Raw genomic sequence first — 19,278 nt, 5'->3', positions numbered from 1 at the left:
ATAAAATATTCTTAGTGATTATTCTAGGGATTGCAATATTCCTTTTGTCAAAATCTGTATTATGGTAAAATACTAAGTTAATTCCTGTAAATTATAGAAATCTTAGTGTAGTGTATCTCCATTCCCTCTCCCCTCCTTTGTACTATTAGTGTCATTTATATTACATTTCTATTATAACCAATGGAATGTTATAATTATCACGTTATACAATCTTAGGTGTTTTTAAAAGGTTAAAGGAGAAAAAGAGAAAACATTATTCATAGGGTCTTTTGTATTAACCTACATATATGCCATTTCAGGTACCCTGTAATTCTTCCTGAGGGTTTGAGTTACTATTTGATGTCATTTCTTTGCTCCGGATTAGTTCTGTTCTCTTCCCTGTCCTTCGTGCTTCAAATCTTTATTTTTAAAAAATCTATTTTTCTGTTTCTTTTTGATCTTCAGAAATTCCTCCTTAGGGATGTAATGTACAACATGATGACTGTAGTTAACGCTGCTGGATGATACATAGAAAAGTTATAGGAGAGTTAATCCTAAGAGTTCTCATCCCATGGAGAAATTTTTTTTTCTTTTCTTTCTGTTATATCTGTATGAGATGATGGATGTTAGCTGAATTTATGTGGTAATCTTTTCACAATATGTCTAACTCACACCATCATTCTGTACATTGTACTGTGATATATGTCAATTATTTCTTAATAAAACGGGAAAAAATCATGAAAAAAGAAAAAAAATTCCTTCTTTTCACTGGCTGTTTCTGTTTCCTTATCTGTTATGTTTATTCACTCCTGTGTTTGTATTATTTCTAGTTGATAATTCATTTCTTAAGTGACTTATTCTTACACTTCTAATTCTTTCGTTAGTTCTGTCGCCTCAGTTTTGAGGTTTTAAATTGTAATTTGTGTTATTCTTTTACAGCTAATATATGATTTTAAAGCATTTCAGGTTATTTTGCAATAGGCTGTAAACTATTTGTTTTAGGGCCATACTTTTCTCGCATATTTTATTATCTTTAGGGATGTTATTTTCTTTATTCTTTTTTTTTGTTTTTAATATTAACTTTTTTAATGGACTTGATCTTAATTTACTTTTAAATTTTCACCTGAAATTGTTTTTCTGGAACTTGTTGAAGAAGGCAGAGTTTTTCATCATAACTTTTGTAACTTCACAGAAGTTACTCGAGCGTGTGTGTGTTTAAAAAATTGACAGCTTGCTTTCTGAGATTTCCTGGCTCTGTTTCCTTCTTCCACTTTTTTCTGTACCTTAGTTTTCCATTACCTCTCTTGTACTATAATCCTCACTTTCATTGTACTCCCAGTAATGTATGGTCAGTATGGGCCTTTGTCTGTAAGGGAGCTCTGTTGGGTCAGTTGGAGAGTTCACTGGAGGTTAAAGTGCACCAGTCCCTTCAGTACCAACCATCCACTCTTTGCATTCTCTGAGTGGACAGAACCAGTCCTCGGCAGTTTGGTTTCCCTGTCTTTCCATTGCTGTCTATTTTGTGTGTTCTCCTGTTCCTGGATCTGCTGAATGCCCTATTTTTTCCTTCCTATTCCTCCTGCAGAAGTGCTGATGCCAATGAGATCTTATGGCTGTTGGTAGTTTTCCTTTTTGTGTCTTGGGTTTTGTGGTAGTACCTTCTCATCTAGCTTTGTTTCATCTAGATTTGTTGTAAATGTTGTCCAAGGGTTTTTTGGTTTTGCTACCTAGTTGTTCTGTTTTCATGTGGAAGACTTGTAGAGATTTTTCAAACACTGTACCACTACCACTGTTGTCATCTTTTTAGGTGTTATTAAAACCTCACTGTGATGTGGAGAAGCTCTCTTCCAAGGTTAGGTTCAGATGTCAGAATTCATGACAGTAGTGCTTTGGTGTGACTAAGTAGATTTATTACCCACACAGGTGGGGAGTTCTCAGTTGGGGGCAGAGGACGACTTTCTGGGAAGAGGTTCAGAAACAGAAAGTGAATACAAGTGTACAGGTGTTTTATAAAGGATAAGTCTGGTTGGTGCAGAATTTGAAAGAGGCACCTGCCAGGCGTGGAATCTGAGAGAGGTGGTGAGTGCACTCCTGTACTTGGCGGTACTGGTGAGAGTGAGCCCTCAGGAAATGACAGACAGAGGGAGGAGATGATGCTCAGAGGTTGCCAGCACTAAAGCAAAGCATCAGTAGGGGTCTCGGTTTCTCTCCTTTGGTCTCTGTAGAAGAGATCAATTTTTCAAGTCCTGTTTTGGTTGTGGCATACTACTGAAGGACTGGGCTTTGACCTTGCCAGCCACATTTGTTCTCAGTATCCGTGATCAACTCCTCCTTGAAGTAACTCGAGTTTCCGGGGGGGTAATCCCAACCAGAGGGAGGAAAGGTGAAGACTGTGTTCACTTGTCTGCAGTTTCAGAGCAAGTCACCATTGGCTGGACAAATCGGTAAGTCACCAAAGAATATGACAAGAATGGGTGATAGCCTTCTTAGCTCTGCTTTTTGTACAGTTCTGTTAATTACATATTTCATTTAAGATATTTAATTTGATCAGGCGTTCACTGAGTGTCTAATAAGTCCACCTAATTTTGTACATATTGTCATATTGTGTTGTGTGAGATCCTGTTAATATAAATAAGCCAGAGTCTAGTATTTACTTGATTCTGATAAGCTATTGATTTTAAGAGCTTTTTATTTTGACTTACAAACCAGCACATGAAATGTTCACTTCAGCTGTAAAATATTATCCCTATGTCAGAAATATTAAAATATTGAAAACATACATCCTAAAATTGAGGAGTCATTTATGAAATGTTTATTAAGTACCAATCATAACGCTTAAATGCTTTTGCATATGTTATCATTTAGTCTTCACAGTAACTCAGTGTGGTTAGGTTATTATCTTCCAATAACAGATGAGGAAAACAAAGCTTGTGGAAATAAGTAGTGTAAGTACAGGGGGACATTTGAACTCGGCTCTGTCTCATTTCTTTTCAGTATATAAATGCTTTCAGTCAATATGTAAAATGAGTAAATCTTTTAGGGAGGGGTTCTGTTTTTCCTATCTGTTTATTCTGCTGTGTTAAATTCATTAGAGTGAATTTTAACTTTTTATTTAATAATGTACAAAGGACTTAGAAGACTTTTTTCTCCCTAGAGTTTTTCAAAGATCTGGTAATATAATTTGTGATTCTTTAAGATGGTTAATGAAAACCTAAGTAATTTCATCTTTACTATTATTTCTCAGTCATGTTACTTGACTTTCTTGACAGCTTCTCAGAACTCTATGTCTTATCATAATGAATTTTGGAAAACGTCAGTGTGAAATATGCAGGCCTATTTAAATTTGAACGTAAACTATGGTATCACTCCTGTAATAGCATAATCATTTTAGTAAACTTAATAAAGCTGTTCATTCAAAAAGTGGAAGAAACCACTTCAGAAGTAGTCATTGTGACCGTTCTAATTGGGAAATGAGAGGGAAAGTAATCTGCTAGGGAAGCGAGAATTAAAAAAGAGAGGAGAAAGTTGTGGTGATGTAGGCTGGCCTAGGCGTGAGGTTTTAAAATAGAAAGTTTGATAAACTAGTCCTGCTCATCTTGTATACAGTTATTTAAAAATCTGGCTCAGATTTAAAACATCTTAGGCTAAGACCATTCCATGTACAATAACAGATGCTAATTCTGCTTAGATGAAAATTATCTTACTGCTCTTAAATTTAATTTAGTATACCTGTGATCTGTTAGGTGTTAGATATCAGATAACCTCAGGGACCTAAAAATTGGATTTTCTGTCAATGTGTTATCCTTTATTTCTTTTTAGTTGCTTACATTTTCCTCTTTCTCTCCTAGCTGAGCGATTTATGAAAATATTAGATTTGATATTATGAAAATATCAAAGCATTTATTTTCTTGACTGCTATTGTGGCTCAAACACAGTTTGTTCATTATTCAAGAATTATATTATTTACTAATTACATAACTCTCCATGACATTCTGCAAAGTTCTGTGCCTTCAGTACTAATCAGGCTCTCTACCTCTCCTTCCATATAGTTAGGATTGCTTGTGAAATTTGGGGATCTGCTTTGTCTCTTGAACACATTCTGCGGTGGTTGGGCTTCCTTTTTGCTACCTGGCTTGTGGAGATTAAGTAACCATATAGCAGAAAGCCAACTGAGGTGATCATTTGCTGGAGCGAGACTGGAGTCTGCAGAGAGAGAGCTCTACCAGAATGACTTTTTAGCCTCATGTGTATGTTTTTACTTTTCAGTTACCAAAGCCATAAGAAGTGATGGAAGAAATAGGCTCAGATTCTTTGTTCTTCCACATCAAGAAGGGAAAAACCTATTGCTGATTTAAAACTACTTCCCACGGCCAACTCTAAACCCTGGGATTTTTCTTTTTGCCAGCCTTTCTCTTTCTAATGGCATGAATTATGTGGAAGGATGGAAGGTGTGAGTGCGGAGATGGGAGCTGACAGCAGTGCTGATACTTGGGCCTTCACTTTGTCTGCTAGCTTGTAGTGCACCCGGAGCCTGCCGCCAAGTTAGGAACCATTCTGACGTGCTTGGTTGAGGATTTCGGGCACCATGATTTCAAATACGTTTGAATTTACTCCTTGTCTTATTTTTCATAGGTGTATTTGACCTTAACATATGTGTTATCCAGAATTTGTATGTGTTAGTGTGGACGGCAAGACCATTTTAATGGGAGAGGTGACGTTTTGATTAAAGAAGAAAATTTAGAAACGTTTGAGCTTTTCTCTTTGTGTTTAATAGGCAGGCGGTGGTTAAAGGTTCCCTTCCACATCCCTTTGCCTTGACGTTATTTGAGGACACATTGTACTGGACTGACTGGAATACACACTCCATTTTGGCTTGCAACAAGTACACTGGCGAGGGTCTGCGTGAAATCCATTCTAACATCTTTTCTCCCATGGATATACATGCCTTCAGCCAGCAGAGGCAGCCAAATGGTAAGTGATCTTGATTTTTAAATTGCAGATTGGAATAGCTTTGTAGCACTCTTGATGCCTGGCTTTAGTGAGGGGCAAGAGGAGGGAGGATATATCCAAAGGTAGTGGGAAGAAATAAAAAACAGGGAAAATGTCAAAATATAATTCAGGGTAGACAACACCGTAAACCATTTGTAACTTGATATCTGTCACTACAGACCACCTCAGCCCTTTGTTTGAGTCTGGGGGTATGAAGGTAAAGAAGAGAGAAATAAAATAAGAAATTGAGATAGCGCATATGTTAAGATTGTGCACAAATGCATTTCTTATTCATATTATTTCTCTCTAATGAGTGATTTTGTTCATTGTATGTTTAAAAATGAGCACTTTTCTTGAATGGAAACCTCTATTAATCTAACTGGTTAATTTAAGTACCTCAGGTTACTTAAATAAAATACTTGCTTATACCTTTTCTGTGCACATCCCCCCGCCTTTTTTTCTTAGTTTTGCTTCTGTTTCTGGCCATCCTTTATAATGACTTGGGCTGTGACTGCTGACAACAATTTCTTGTTAAGAGAGGACTAGAATTAGGTTTGAAGAATATGAGAATGTGAAGTGTTTGGCCCTGGTGTGTGAGTTAATGTCTGGCGCGTGTCGGAGTGTATCTCAGGTTGTATTCTGTAGCCAGAAATGCAGGGGGTTGGATTATGCATTGCTTTGTATTAGTTCCTTCCGTTTAGGGGGAGATAGTCAAATACTGAATGTGTCATATTGGAATCTGGTGATCATGAGTCCATAAACATGTTTTAAAATGTTTGTGTTACTCTTCTGTAGAAAAGAAAATGTTTAGTCACTTGCGTGAATTTTTTATTTCAGTGTTGGCCCTCAGGAAAGAATTTCTTTGTTCTTGTTTTTTTAATGACACTGTTGATCCTTTATGTTTTACTAGTTTGCGAATTTGCAGTTATGTGTGATATTGCTTTCTTTTATCTTTCATATTTTGTTGATCTCCATCTTTTGTTGATTTTTTTCTGTATTATTTAAATCCATCCCTTTCTATATATAGTTTCTTCACATTTTCTAATTAATCTCTGCTTCTCAGTTTTCCCTTTTAAGTCCATTTTGTTTATCTTTTCCATGTAAATCTTTCCAAAGTGTGGCTTTTCTTGTCTCTCAGTGCCTCCACCACAGACTTTCCCCTCCCTGTGCTCATTCAGCTTTAGTTCCTATTAGTCAAACCTTAATCTTCCGTTACACTGTTCACTTTATTATCTCACCCAGTGTACAGCCTCCAAGCCTTCATTCATGTGGTTTTACCACACTTGAATGTCCCCCTGTGTGTTCTTCCTACCTTTCAAGACTTCAGTCATGTCCTGTATCTTTCCTTAGTGATTTACTTCCCATTTGACTCTATACTGACTTTACAGTCTAAATGTGCAAGATAGCAGTTTCATTGTTTTGTATTGTTTTCCAGTATTATTGTTCATTAATTTTGTCATACTGGCCAGATTGCAAGCTCTTTAGGGCAGGGACATCCTGCTTTATTTCTTGTATCTTCCTCTTTGGATACAAAATGCTAAGTAAATTCTCACTGATTAATTCCCTTCCTTGCAGATGGTCTGGTAGTCAAGCACCTGGATGACATTTGGTAATAATTTGGTTTATCAGAGTTGCTCATGTTATGGTTGTTAACCTTTGTGTATCTAGAGTGGGGGAGGTCATCCATAATCATTGGTATTAATTACTGTGATTTATATTTGACAGCTACAAATCCATGTGGAATTGATAATGGTGGTTGTTCCCACTTGTGTTTGATGTCTCCAGTCAAGCCTTTTTATCAGTGTGCTTGCCCAACTGGGGTTAAACTCCTGGAGAATGGAAAAACCTGCAAAGATGGTAAGAAGTTGGTCTCCAAGAAGGAAGAATTTTAGATAGCAATTGGGATTCTTTATGATTTATTTTATTTCTCTGTAATAAGCTCTACAGTGCTTTGGGAGACTAGTCACTTAATCTCTCAGTCTTCACAATTGGTTATATACTAGGAGTGTTTTGTGTTTTATGGCAACTCTCGAATATTATAAATTACTTCAGTATTTAACTGAATTTTTAACATGCTATTTTGGAAAAAAAAATTAGGTGCCATTTCTTTTCTCTGTCAAATCTCATAGTCAGGGCTTCCCTGGTGGTCCAGTGGTTAAGAATCTGCCTGCCAGTGCAGGGGACACAGGTTTGAGCCCTGGCCCGGGAAGATCCCACATGATGCGGAGCAACTAAGGCCGTGCGCAACCACTACTGAGCCTGTGCTCTAGAGCCCATGAGCCACAACTACTGAAGCCCACGAGCCACAACTACTGAAGCCCGTGCGCCTAGAACCCGTGCTCTGAAACAAGAGAAGCCACTCCAATGAGAAGCCCGCGCACTGCAACGAAGAGTAGCCCCTGCTCACTGCAACTAGAGAAAGCCCGTGCACAGCAACGAAGACCCAACACAGCCATAAATAAATAAAAAAATAAAATGAAATTTAAAAAATCTCATAGTCATTGATCACAATTGATTCTTGTGGAAATGAGTATTCTCATAAAGAATACATTTTTAACAGTAGGTAGCATTTGTAAATAAAGAACTTCAGTGCAAGGAAAAGATGTTTATTAAACTTTTAACTATAAAGACTATCATGGGATAAACATTTTCTAAAAAATGATTGAATGATGTTTTTAATTGCCTTTTAACAACAGAGAATTGCCTTCAGAAGAAGAAAAGAATTCCTTATTGTACTGTTTAAAGCAACTTTTTCTATACTTAACCACCACACTGCCTCTTCTCCTTACTCTCAATTCCCTATAGAGAGAGGGCATATTGGAGAAGTATTCTGATTTAGGACATTTCAAGGGACTTCTGGTTTGGGATAACACCAGTTCTTCTCTTTTTCTTCTTAATGAGAATGTTATTCTTCATTCTTACCCCTATGGATCACCATCTGGTTCTCTAGCCACCAGCAAGACCTGGTAAGAAAATTGTTATATTTAGCAGTGGCTTCTTTATCTAACTCTGAGAAGTAGAAGCCTTTATTTAGGAGTGGGTTAGAGTTCCTGGCAAGGGGGTCAGGGAGTCAGAGAGATGGAATTGAGTTGGTGTACAGGATATTTGTCATGACTTGGCATTGATAAATTATCCTCCTAGTCAAAGGTGAAGCTGGCTGACTCTTGTCAGACGGTTTTCATGGCAGACAATAATTTGGTTTCAGTTTAAAACAAAAGGTTTTTGTAATGTTGCCTTTTTGTTTAAAAATGTAGCCTGACTTTAAAACAGAGGATTTATTTTAGCGGTAGTGGTCTGTTTACACCCTATAGCAGTGCAGATGTACGAGTTTAACTCCTGTTTTGAATTTCAGATATACATTTGGCATGTAGTAGCCTTAAGTTAACTCTTCTGTTTTGATCACCTTGCCAAATTGACAGCTTCACTCTCTATGACTTCTTTGTTTGCAGAGTTTAGGGCTGGCTTCTTTTGGTAGTTAGCAGAGGCAGTGAATTGGATAAAGTTACTCCTAGTTGGTGCCTGCTGTGGCATTTAGGGCTGTATTCTCTCCAAGACAGAGTTCATTTATAATTAATCCATGAGTCAAAAAGCTGATGCTGAGAGCTTCTTCACTCCTCTTCTCAGTGTTTTCTACTATGATTCCAGATTAATGCTTGAAGTTTAATACCAGTATTTTCTTTCGGACTCATTTCTTTGGTTGGGAATCTTTTTTCGCTCTTTGAGATGTCAACCTGCTTACTATGGTTTTTTGTTTTTTTGTTTTTTTTTGCGGTACACGGGCCTCTCACTGTTGTGGCCTCTCCCGTTGCGGAGCACAGGCTCCGGACGTGCAGGCTCAGCGGCCATGGCTCACGGGCACAGCCACTCCGCAGCATGTGGCATCTTCCCGAACCGGGGCACGAACCCATGTCCCCTGCATCAGCAGGCAGACCCTCAACCACTGTGCCACCAGGGAAGCCCTGTTTACTATCTTTTATTAGCTTTTATATAAAGTTAAACGTTTTTTTGCTAGTGGTTGACTTGAATATTTAAAATCAAAGCAAACAAAAAGATTAATATTCTCATTCACAACAGTGTTTTTATTGAATACTGTTTTGGGTTAAAAGCATTTCATAAATAAATCTGATTTAAAACTCAATGAAATAAAACTTTGAAAGTTTACTTTCTAATGGTAATAATAATAATATATTAGCTAGTATTTATTGAATACTTACATGTTTGGTACATTTCTGAGTTTTACGTTTATCTCCTTAAAGTCTCACAGCAACCCTATAGAAACCAGGCTTAGAGAGATTAGGTGTTTTGCCCGAGTTTGTGTAACTGCCTGAATCCAGTTCTGTCAGATGAACAACTCTAACCCTTACCCAGTGTGTCGTATTTATCTGATTCCCTCTCTCTTCTGCTGCTGTTTCCTCCTCCATAGGTTCCTTTGTCCTTAATTGTGTCAGGCATTGCCCTGTAGTTCTTTTTGTTACAACAGCTTTACCGAGACGTAGTTTACCTATAAAATTCAACCATTTCAAATGTACAATTCGGTGATTTTTAGTAAATTTACAGAGTTACAACCATCACAGTACATCCAATTCTAGAACATTCTCGTTAATCACAAAAGATCCTTGTCCTAGATTAAAAAGGTAAAGACCTTTTTAAACATCCTTCTTGAACAAAGGACCTATACTTCCTTCCTCTGATATTCAGCTACTTAGCTTCTTAGTCATTACTTAGTTGCTATTCATTATACCTTTAAATAAATGTTATTGATTCCAGGGGCTATATAATGGGTGAAGCCAGAGGGAGAATCAAAACTTGATTTGGAGAATTCAGCCATTATAGAGCTTGACCTCATAGTCAAGCCACTCCTGTTTTACTGCATTACTTTCCATTTCCACCCTAAATAGACCCTAGTATCCTTTTTTTTTTTTTGCGGTACGCGGGCCTCTCACTGTTGTGGCCTCTCCCGTTGCGGAGCACAGGCTCCGGACGCGCAGGCTCAGCGGCCATGGCTCACGGCCCCAGCGACTCCGCGGCATGTGGGATCTTCCCGGACCGGGGCACGAACCCGTGTCCCCTGCATCGGCAGGCGGACTCTCAACCACTGCGCCACCAGGGAAGCCCCTTAGTATCCTTTTATACTCATTACTTTTCAATTACTGAAGAAGTTCTGCATTCTTTATTTAGAGTAACTAAATTTTGCCTGTGGGTTTCAAGTCTTTTCTTCATTTTTTTCACTTTGTTGTTCTAGGTGCCACTGAATTACTGCTTTTAGCCCGAAGGACAGATTTGAGACGAATTTCTTTGGATACACCAGATTTCACAGACATTGTTCTACAGTTGGAAGACATCCGTCATGCCATTGCCATAGATTATGATCCTGTGGAAGGCTATATCTACTGGACTGATGATGAAGTGAGGGCCATACGCCGCTCATTCATAGACGGATCTGGCAGTCAGTTTGTGGTCACTGCTCAGATCGCCCATCCTGATGGTATTGCTGTTGATTGGGTTGCCCGAAATCTCTATTGGACAGACACTGGCACTGATCGGATAGAAGTGACAAGGCTCAACGGGACCATGAGGAAGATCTTGATTTCAGAGGACTTAGAGGAACCCCGGGCTATTGTTTTAGATCCCATGGTTGGGTAAGAGGCTCTGCTGATAGAAAATTTTGCCAGGTGTTTCTGGTTTTTTACAGGTTCCTAGAAACATTGAGAAAAACAATGTGAAGTATATGCTGGTTTCCAATAAATAGCTCTTTAACAACTGTCCATTTTTAGAATATAGTGATTGGAATAAAATCTCAAGTTAAAGGATTGCTAGTTTATTTCCTTGAATGTTTTGAATATTTTTTCTTTCTAAATTAAGTCCATGCTTGCTGACTGTGGGTGTTGGCTGTAGATTTTGCCGAGGTTGCATCATGACCATGAAAATTGTGGAAAGAAGTTGTTTTCAGAGCTCTTTCTCTTCCCCCCTAGAAAATTTAATTTCATCTCATTTTCAGTACTTCCAGAACGACTTGGTAAAGAATATATCTTACTTTTTGTATGTCCCCAAGTGTATAAATGATTTGATTTCCAAAACTTGGTCAGGCCATGTAGCTTTATGCCTAGTCTTTTTTTTTGGCTATAATACCCTGACGATGGTCCAGGGAAACACAGCTTTCTACATACTCACCAGTGTTGTTTGTTACTATGAGATTCATCCTGAGGGTGAACATAATGACAAATTATTACACCTCAGTGCATACCAATGCCTTCGAGCCCCTTAAATTCTCAGGAGCCTCAAGAATCACGTAGTGCTACAGGAGGAGTTAGTTATTTGGGGAAATCAGTTTGCCATCTGAATATTACTAGTGGTTTAACCTTTTTGTGTCAGAGATGACAAGCCAGCAAGAAAGAGAGGACTGTTCCTGGGAAGGAGCACAAAATATTTTGAAAAACACAGCTGAAAATAGAGTATCATTATTGGGAGGCATTATCAGTTCTAGAAAACACTGTTTCATTCTGAAAATTTTCTACAAGCTTACACACTGCTGTTATAAATGTCTTAAACTTACTCTTCGTATGTTTGTCTTATGTTTTTTTCCTTCTGTGGTGTTAACAGATGATCAGTGTAAAGGAGGGGTGGATCTCACCTTTAGGATATCTGAAAGTTACAGTTTATTATCTGTTTTTAGCTCATATTCTGTGTACTTCTATAGGTACATGTATTGGACTGACTGGGGAGAAATCCCGAAAATTGAGCGAGCAGCTCTGGATGGTTCTGATCGAGTAGTGTTGGTTAACACTTCTCTTGGTTGGCCAAATGGTTTAGCCTTGGATTATGATGAAGGCAAAATATACTGGGGAGATGCCAAAACAGACAAAATTGAGGTTTGTTTCTTGCTTTTTCATTTTGAAACCAGTTTTGTAATCGTTTTTGAATTAATGGTAATTTGATGCAGATATTCTTGCATCTTCACTGGGGTGCCAGAGGTATTTTATTCAACCTTTAGGATTCTGGGGATTGTGTATTTTCTTCCATCTAACCATAAAATTTCTGAGTTACACTGGCATGAGAAATGGGTATTCATGTATCTCTAGTCTTAAAAGCTTATGTGAATGATTTTTCTCATTATGGGTAAAGCCACTGCCTGAATTTCCTAGGGGCAGTTTGCACAAACCAAATATTACATAAGCTCTAGACTGAAAGAGCTGATAGTCGTTGTCAGGAAAACAAAGCCCATACATGCATATATACTTTCTGTTGGTGATGGTGTTGGGGCAGGTGGTGGCATATATTAACTATTAAGATGGTTACATGCAAATGGTTTTTAAATTGATTTATGAGCTGTGTGGGAGAAAAATTAATTAGCCAAAGCTTGGGGGAAATATTTTCCAAATGATAGAACTAAGGGCAATCAGAATAGAATTACGGTGGAAACAACCACCGTATGTGAATATGTGACTATTTTATCACATTGTTTTGTGAAGAGCATATATCCTTGATAATTGATTGTGAAGTCTAACTTTACAACTTTGAATTGCTAGAGGTCTTGTGAATCACATACCTAAAGCGGAGTTTTGATCACAATATTTCTTTGGAAAACACATGACTTCTCATATAAGGAATAGCTTTGAATGGCTCTTCAAAGGCACAGCACACATCTCGCAATAGATAGATAATTTGGGCTCTGGAGCAGTTACTTTAGAAAGGTGATTCTTAGGAATGTCAGGAACTCTGAGGGAATAATGAGTTAAAGGGCCTTCCTTTAAGAATGGAATCTTGGAATAGAAAAAAGCCATTAGTATTCCACCAGGCTTAAATACTGAAAACCATCTTCAACTCTTGCAGCTGGTTTCCATTAATAGAAAATTATGCATAGACTTGACTATATAAATTTTCTCCCTGTTGTTAGTGTTTCACTGCCCCCACCCCCTTTAAATCCAAGTTAGGTTTGAATCTAGCAGCTGGAGTGCAGTGCTAATGAGACAAAGGTTACGAGTTCACTTTTCAGACAGGCTATTAGCTTCACTTGGGTAGGCTTGAGTACAAATCTCACAGCATTCCCATCCAGTTCACAAATGTGTATTGTTGATCAGCTGTGGACTATACATGAGTGTATAGGTATACTACTCTTAGAAAAATAGTTTAAGTCCATGTGTCCCAGAGGAATGTCTGCACATAAGGGAAGAGCGCATAATTTACATCACGGAAGAACACGTGATTTATCATTCTATAGGGATTTTAAAAATTCTGTATTTGATCTTTCTTAGCTTACTATGACTGACTGACTAGATTGTAAATAAAACATTTGTTTCTTTCTAGGAATTTTTCAAGTCTTATTTTCCCTACTGCAGATCACTTTTAGCACTTTAGATATAGAAATTCATTCAAAATCACAAATAGTTCAGGAGGGATTCAGGTAAAGAAATGGGAATTTATGGAGGTTCTGAATGACAGTGTTTAAGAATAAAAACGAATACACATTATATAACAATATCTAATATTCATTTTACAGGATTTATTTTCTTAGTTTGCAGGAAGTGCAGTAGGTCTTAAAATTAGTATTAGTTCTGGCCTTTTGAGCTGTGTATGTGTATATAAGTGGTGTCATTTGCTTTCTCACCTCTTATTTCCTTCCTCCTTGACTTGTACCAGCATCCTTAAACTTACCTTTCAGATCTATTTCTCTTCTTCCAGGTTTACTGGAACACAGCTGCTATTTGTTGTTTGTCCCCCTTTTGACAGATTATTTGAGGTTAGTGATATATCTCCTTCCACCAAATTATATACACAATGACCTCCCCTCATTCTTTCCCCAGAGATTCTGATGAAGTTTCCCTAATTGAACATTCAGTGCTTTTGTAATTTTAATTACAATTACAATGTAAAAAAAAAAATTCTTTTTACAGACACATCTGGGAAATAAAGAGAGCAGATATTGTTATCTGTTACCCTCAAATTTACAATGATATGTAAAATTGCTGGTATATGGCAAACTAAGGAAAGAGCACAGCTCTTCATATTGCATAACTGAGGGAGAAAAACTGTTAGTTAGTTTCCCTCTCTGAGACTAGTAGTGATTATAGGAGCAACTGTAACCACCAGCTTTTTCATTTTGCTTTACTCAGTAGTAGGTCGACTAAAAGTTTTGGGAAGACACAGAATTTTAAAAATGCTTCTTTTTCTAGGATTACTTGCTAGCCTCTTGTTATGTATCAGCTGATCCTAGGTGCTGATCTGACCCTAGTCTAGGTCACATGCTCCTTGCTACTCCCCTTCTCTTAAGAAAGCTTCCCTGCTTTTGTCATGCCCAAGAATGAAAGGTACTTTTTCCTGGGACTATAAGAAAATATTAAATTATGGTTGTAGTGGCCTTCTCTTCTGGAAGACTTAGAGTTTACTTGGGATATATGTTTCCAGTACATTTGGGAAGAAAAGATAGGTATTTGATAAATTATGTAGCAGTGTAAGGCATAGCAAACTCTTGTGTTTTGAGTGGATCTTATGGGAAGAGCTTAAAATGTTCATTCGCTTATGCTCTCTGCTCCCTCAGTGGAGATTCCTTAGATCAGGTTCTCACTCACTTTTTTTGGTAAGTGGTGATGTAACCAGATGCTGGATATTGGGGAGCTGGGTCTGAGGATTGGGGAAACCAGAGAAAATTAATGGGGAGCTCTGGGTTTCAGACTCGGCTTCTGTTGTACAGAGTTGCAAGAAAGAATAAATAGGTTTACCTGAGGTCTATAACCAATTCCGCAGAGAGGGATGGTACATAGGGAATTGCTGATGATGTCACATTTTTTTAAAAAAAGACAGTCATCGTATTGGCTGGTGCTTTAATATAAGAATGTGTTTGTGAGGATATGTCTGATTTCCCTGCTTTTCAACTGATAGTGACCACTTAACTGTAGGTGTTATTTAAAAGGTACTTCCTGGTACTTGTTTACGTTTCTTCATTATGCTGAAATCATTTCATCACCTTTTACATACAAGCTTCTAGTTTACTTGTCTGCACTGGGGTCCCCTCTACTCCCCACCCAAGTGTTACTATAGTGTTCTGGGGCTTCCTGATAATAAATACTAAAGCATTAGCAGAAAGGATCATTTTCTTTTTTCTGGTTGGGGAACATCAAACAAGCCTTTATTTCGGGTTTATAAGACCCTGCAGTAGGCAGAAGCACATTGTGTCTTAACAGTATTCTCATTTTTCTCGGTCCGTTTTAACTGCCAGAAACATTGGTTGTACTGAGGGCCTGCAGTACTGCTTACCAATAGTGAAGACATATCATAGATAATTTATAAGTTTAAAACATTTTCAGTTAATGCGTTTTCAGTCGCTGGTTTTATTGAAAATAATAATATTGTCATAGCTGAAATTTTCTCACAGTTTACTTTCTCATTATATACTTTTTATTCATTTTTTTCCCCTTTTCATTTCTGAGCTTATGCTGACAAATGCAGCAACACCTAGTGGTTGTAGGTGAAGAGAGAGATTTTTCTTGTTTACTTCAAGGACATGTAGAATTATTTCATATCTCTTTTATTGTAAATTTCCCTATTTTAGAGAACAGTGTCCATAGGTAGTTTTGTCCAAATCTAATTATACCTGGCACAATTTTGTTGGGAAACAGAAACAGAGATTATTATGCAGGGCTGTATTTTCCTCTCCTGACAACTTCCTCTGTTTAATCAGTACTCTTATAAAGAAATTTGTTTCCCAAGTATTCAGATTTTTTTAAAAGTAATTTCTTTGGCGTCTTTAGCCTGTGTATTGTGAAAGTCTGTTAAAACACACAAGGACCCATTTATGATGGTTTTTCTTATTGTTTTTTCTAAGATTAATTCCTCCTTAAGAAATTATAATAATATAATCATCTGTTGTTGAGATAAAGCTCTCCTGAGTGTATGACAAGTACCAACAAGTTCTTTCTTTTGAATCTTTGCCAGTTTATGTGTTTCTTAAAATTGGTTTTACTTTTAGTTTTAGAGAAATGTTCAGGATAACTTAAATACCTGAATCTTTGCCCATTCCTACTACTTTACCACACTATATGTATATATATATATGAATATATATTTTTCCCCACATCTTCTTGACATATAATAATGGAAGAATGATTTTGATAAATTCCGTTATTAGATTCCTCAGCTCAACAGAATACCTGGATTTGGAGACTGTATTGACTGAGTTGTAAGCATGGGCTATCATCTTGTTTCTGATTGGGGTGTATCTTATGATTATATCTATCTTTGAACTGCTATTTGAAGGTTACCTGTTGATGTACAATTCTAACAACATTATTTAACTTGTTATCATCTATAGCAGCCAGAGTAGTATATCGTCCAGTTGTATGTGCTGTCATCTCATTATCTCCTCTACTTTGTCTGGCTCTAAAAAAGTTATTGCACATATTTATAGTGAGAGAAACTTGCTTGATGATAGGTGTGATCATATTTTCCTGAACTGGCACAGCAAACCCTGGAGCCTCACCAAACAAGATGCAGTTGCCTCACGTTGGAGTTAGTATAATTTTATCTATGTAAATTAGGATAATCTGTTCATTTGGTACCTAGAAAGCACTTTAGTGACCAAGTTTGAACTTGCACTTGGATTATTTTTTAAATGTTCTGCTATTATACTTTTTCGCCTCATGTTTTAGTATAAAACCATTTAATATGTGGGGAGCTGTTTTTAGTTACAGTCATTATTTTAGAAGTACCTTCTTTATTCCTTTGGTTTTTGTACCCCTGAAGTAAGAGTCCTGATTTCAGTGTCCTACTTTCTTGAGAAGAGAGGTCATCCTCTTTACAGTTTATAACAGTGTGGGTTTTTTTTGTTGTTGTTTTTGTTCTTTTTTGCGGTACGCGGGCCTCTCACTGTTGTGGCCTCTCCTGTTGCGGAGCACAGGCTCCGGACACGCAGGCTCAACGGCCATGGCTCACGGGCCCAGCCGCTCTGCAGCATGTGGGATCTTCCCATACCGGGGCACGAACCTGTGTCCCCTGCATCGGCAGGCGGACTCTCAACCACTGTGCCAGCAGGGAAGCCCTAATGTTTAGTTTTTATCGAGGTAATCTCTAGATGTTTTGTTGAAACATTTTATAATATTGGACCCTGATCTAGTTCTTGTTTGATTTTGCCGTTTAACTCGGTGACTTTAGATAATTCACATAATCTCCGGTCTTTGTATTTTGGCCAGTGAGGTCATTTGAACCAGGTGATCTTTAGGTTCTTTCCAGTTATAACATTTTCTGATGTTTTTTATATTAACTGCATGTCATAGGTTAAGAACAAATTAAACACTTTGCTTGGGAGAGTTGCTAAAAGGGAATCTATATTGAAGATGACATGACTGTTTTCTTTTTTTCTTTAAATTTTTCCTTATTTACTGTGCCTCTAATTCCTATCACCTAAAGAAAACTTGCCTGTTGGGGGTTCAGTATCTTTAGTAACTCAGTTTTAGTGACTTCCAGTAAGCTATTCATTTAGATTTTGCATTGACCTGTATGCAGGCTACTCCATTATTAATATGCATGGTGGGTTTAAATAAATGTTTAAAGCCGTTGTTTGAAGCTTGCCAAACATGTAAATGTTAATGGAGTTCATGTAAAACATTATTTTTCAGGAGGTTATTTCCCTGTAGCTGGGAAACTATTATACTTTTAAAGGGGTCATAGAGATTTTATTTTTACTGTTTTTAGAAGGTTTGGAAAGGGTAAAAAGTAATATAATGGCAAGGACCACAGTTTTCGGGCTTCTTGGGAGGGAATTTGCAAAACATAGAGCAATGTTAACAATAACAAGTATTTTAACTTCTTGTTTCAACTTAATTTATCACCAGCTATTTAAGGATTCTATGTAATAGTCATTGCTGAAGTTATCCATAACGAGCAAAGGATTCTCCTTAAATTTTTTTTCCACTTTAAGTGTAGCTTACAATTTTAAAATGTTGAGAATGTTATAATGCAGGCCCTGTAATTTTTTTGTTGAACTCAATAGATTTCCTAAACTCTTCATTGTACTATGATTTGTTTTTTTGGTAGATTTGATCTGAAATAATAATCTGAGGGAAGGAGTTAGAATCCCTTTTATAGTGCTGAGATTTTCAACAGATTAGTATTTTGTTATTTCATTTATAATTTTGAGCTTCTGAGATCTGCCAGGCGTGTAGAGCTTGTAAGTAGGACTGAAATTAGAGGCTTTATGCTATTAATAAATAGACCCTGTTCAGTTTTTTGTTTTTGTTGATTGATTTTTTTACAGTTCCATAAGTTTTAATAAGTGCATAGAGTCATGTAGCCACCACCACAATTAAGATACAGAACATTTCCATCAATCACAAAAACTGCCTTGTGCTGCCCCTTTATTTTCAACTCCCCACACTCACTCTCTGGCAACCTCTGCACCTAGATTTGCATAAATGGAATCATACAGTATGTTACCTTGTAAGTATGGCTGCTTTCACTTAGCTTTAGATATTTAAAACGTTAAATGTTCATTTATTTTTGATTTTAGATTGATTTATGACTTGGTCTTTATGTCTGGTTGAGATTTATAACACTACTATTGTGTTTTAGTTACAGTGTTATTCTTAAAATATGGGGGAAAAATCCCAAACCCTTCTCTGCCACAATAGATTTCATTAGTCTATAGATAGTAAGCAAACAGAGTTTCATGGGTTTTCAAAGTGTTGTTGTCTTTGGGAAAAAAGCCATGTTCAGACGGTTTAGACATTATCAGATGATTTCTAGATAGTGTCATATACTTACACAAACATTTGTTCTTTCTATCCCAGGTTTCTCTTCCCAGAATTCAGCAGTGTTTGTTGCTTTTTGATTAGTTAGCTTCTTTAATTTGTCAAAGGTCATAGAACTTGCTGTTTATGAAGAAAACAATGGAATTCAAGTTTCCTGATTCCTAATACAGTACTTATTGTGTTGAGTTCTGCTGCCTCTTTTTTAGACTGTTCATTTTGAGATAATTTCAGACTTCAACAAAAAATTTGCAAGAGTAATAAAACTTTCACCCAGGTTCATTTTACATACTCATAGAATAGTGATCAACACCAGGAAATTAACACTGATACCATTTCCATTATTCCTGTTATATTAATTGGAATTCTCCCATAAGGAAGAGGTGTCCCCTTTCCTATTTATTCAATTATTCATATATATATGTATGCACATATATATGTGTATATATGAGCCAGTGGATGTTCAGTTTATTCCACAGGGTATATTTCATTATCATCATTATATCGTTGCAAAAATTGTTCCAGAATTGGCATTAGGATCACCTTCAAGGTGATTCTGTGTCCTTTTGACATG

General features: G+C 37.0%; 1 protein-coding gene across 3 annotated transcripts in view; it reads left to right on the top strand.

The window, feature by feature from the left end:
- Window positions 1-19,278, top strand: part of LRP6 (LDL receptor related protein 6) — a 172,928-nt gene that overhangs the window by 97,023 nt on the left and 56,627 nt on the right. For all 3 annotated transcript variants that reach the window (XM_067695713.1, XM_067695712.1, XM_067695711.1), the window contains 4 exons: window positions 4,754-4,950; window positions 6,694-6,825; window positions 10,211-10,607; window positions 11,666-11,837. In XM_067695713.1, the coding sequence (XP_067551814.1) occupies window positions 4,754-4,950; window positions 6,694-6,825; window positions 10,211-10,607; window positions 11,666-11,837 (898 nt within the window). The remainder of the gene's footprint in view (window positions 1-4,753; window positions 4,951-6,693; window positions 6,826-10,210; window positions 10,608-11,665; window positions 11,838-19,278) is intronic.

This window comes from Pseudorca crassidens, chromosome 11 (assembly GCF_039906515.1).
Source record: "Pseudorca crassidens isolate mPseCra1 chromosome 11, mPseCra1.hap1, whole genome shotgun sequence".
NCBI classification, from domain to species: domain Eukaryota; kingdom Metazoa; phylum Chordata; class Mammalia; order Artiodactyla; family Delphinidae; genus Pseudorca; species Pseudorca crassidens.
This window is presented reverse-complemented; position numbering and strand designations above follow the sequence as displayed.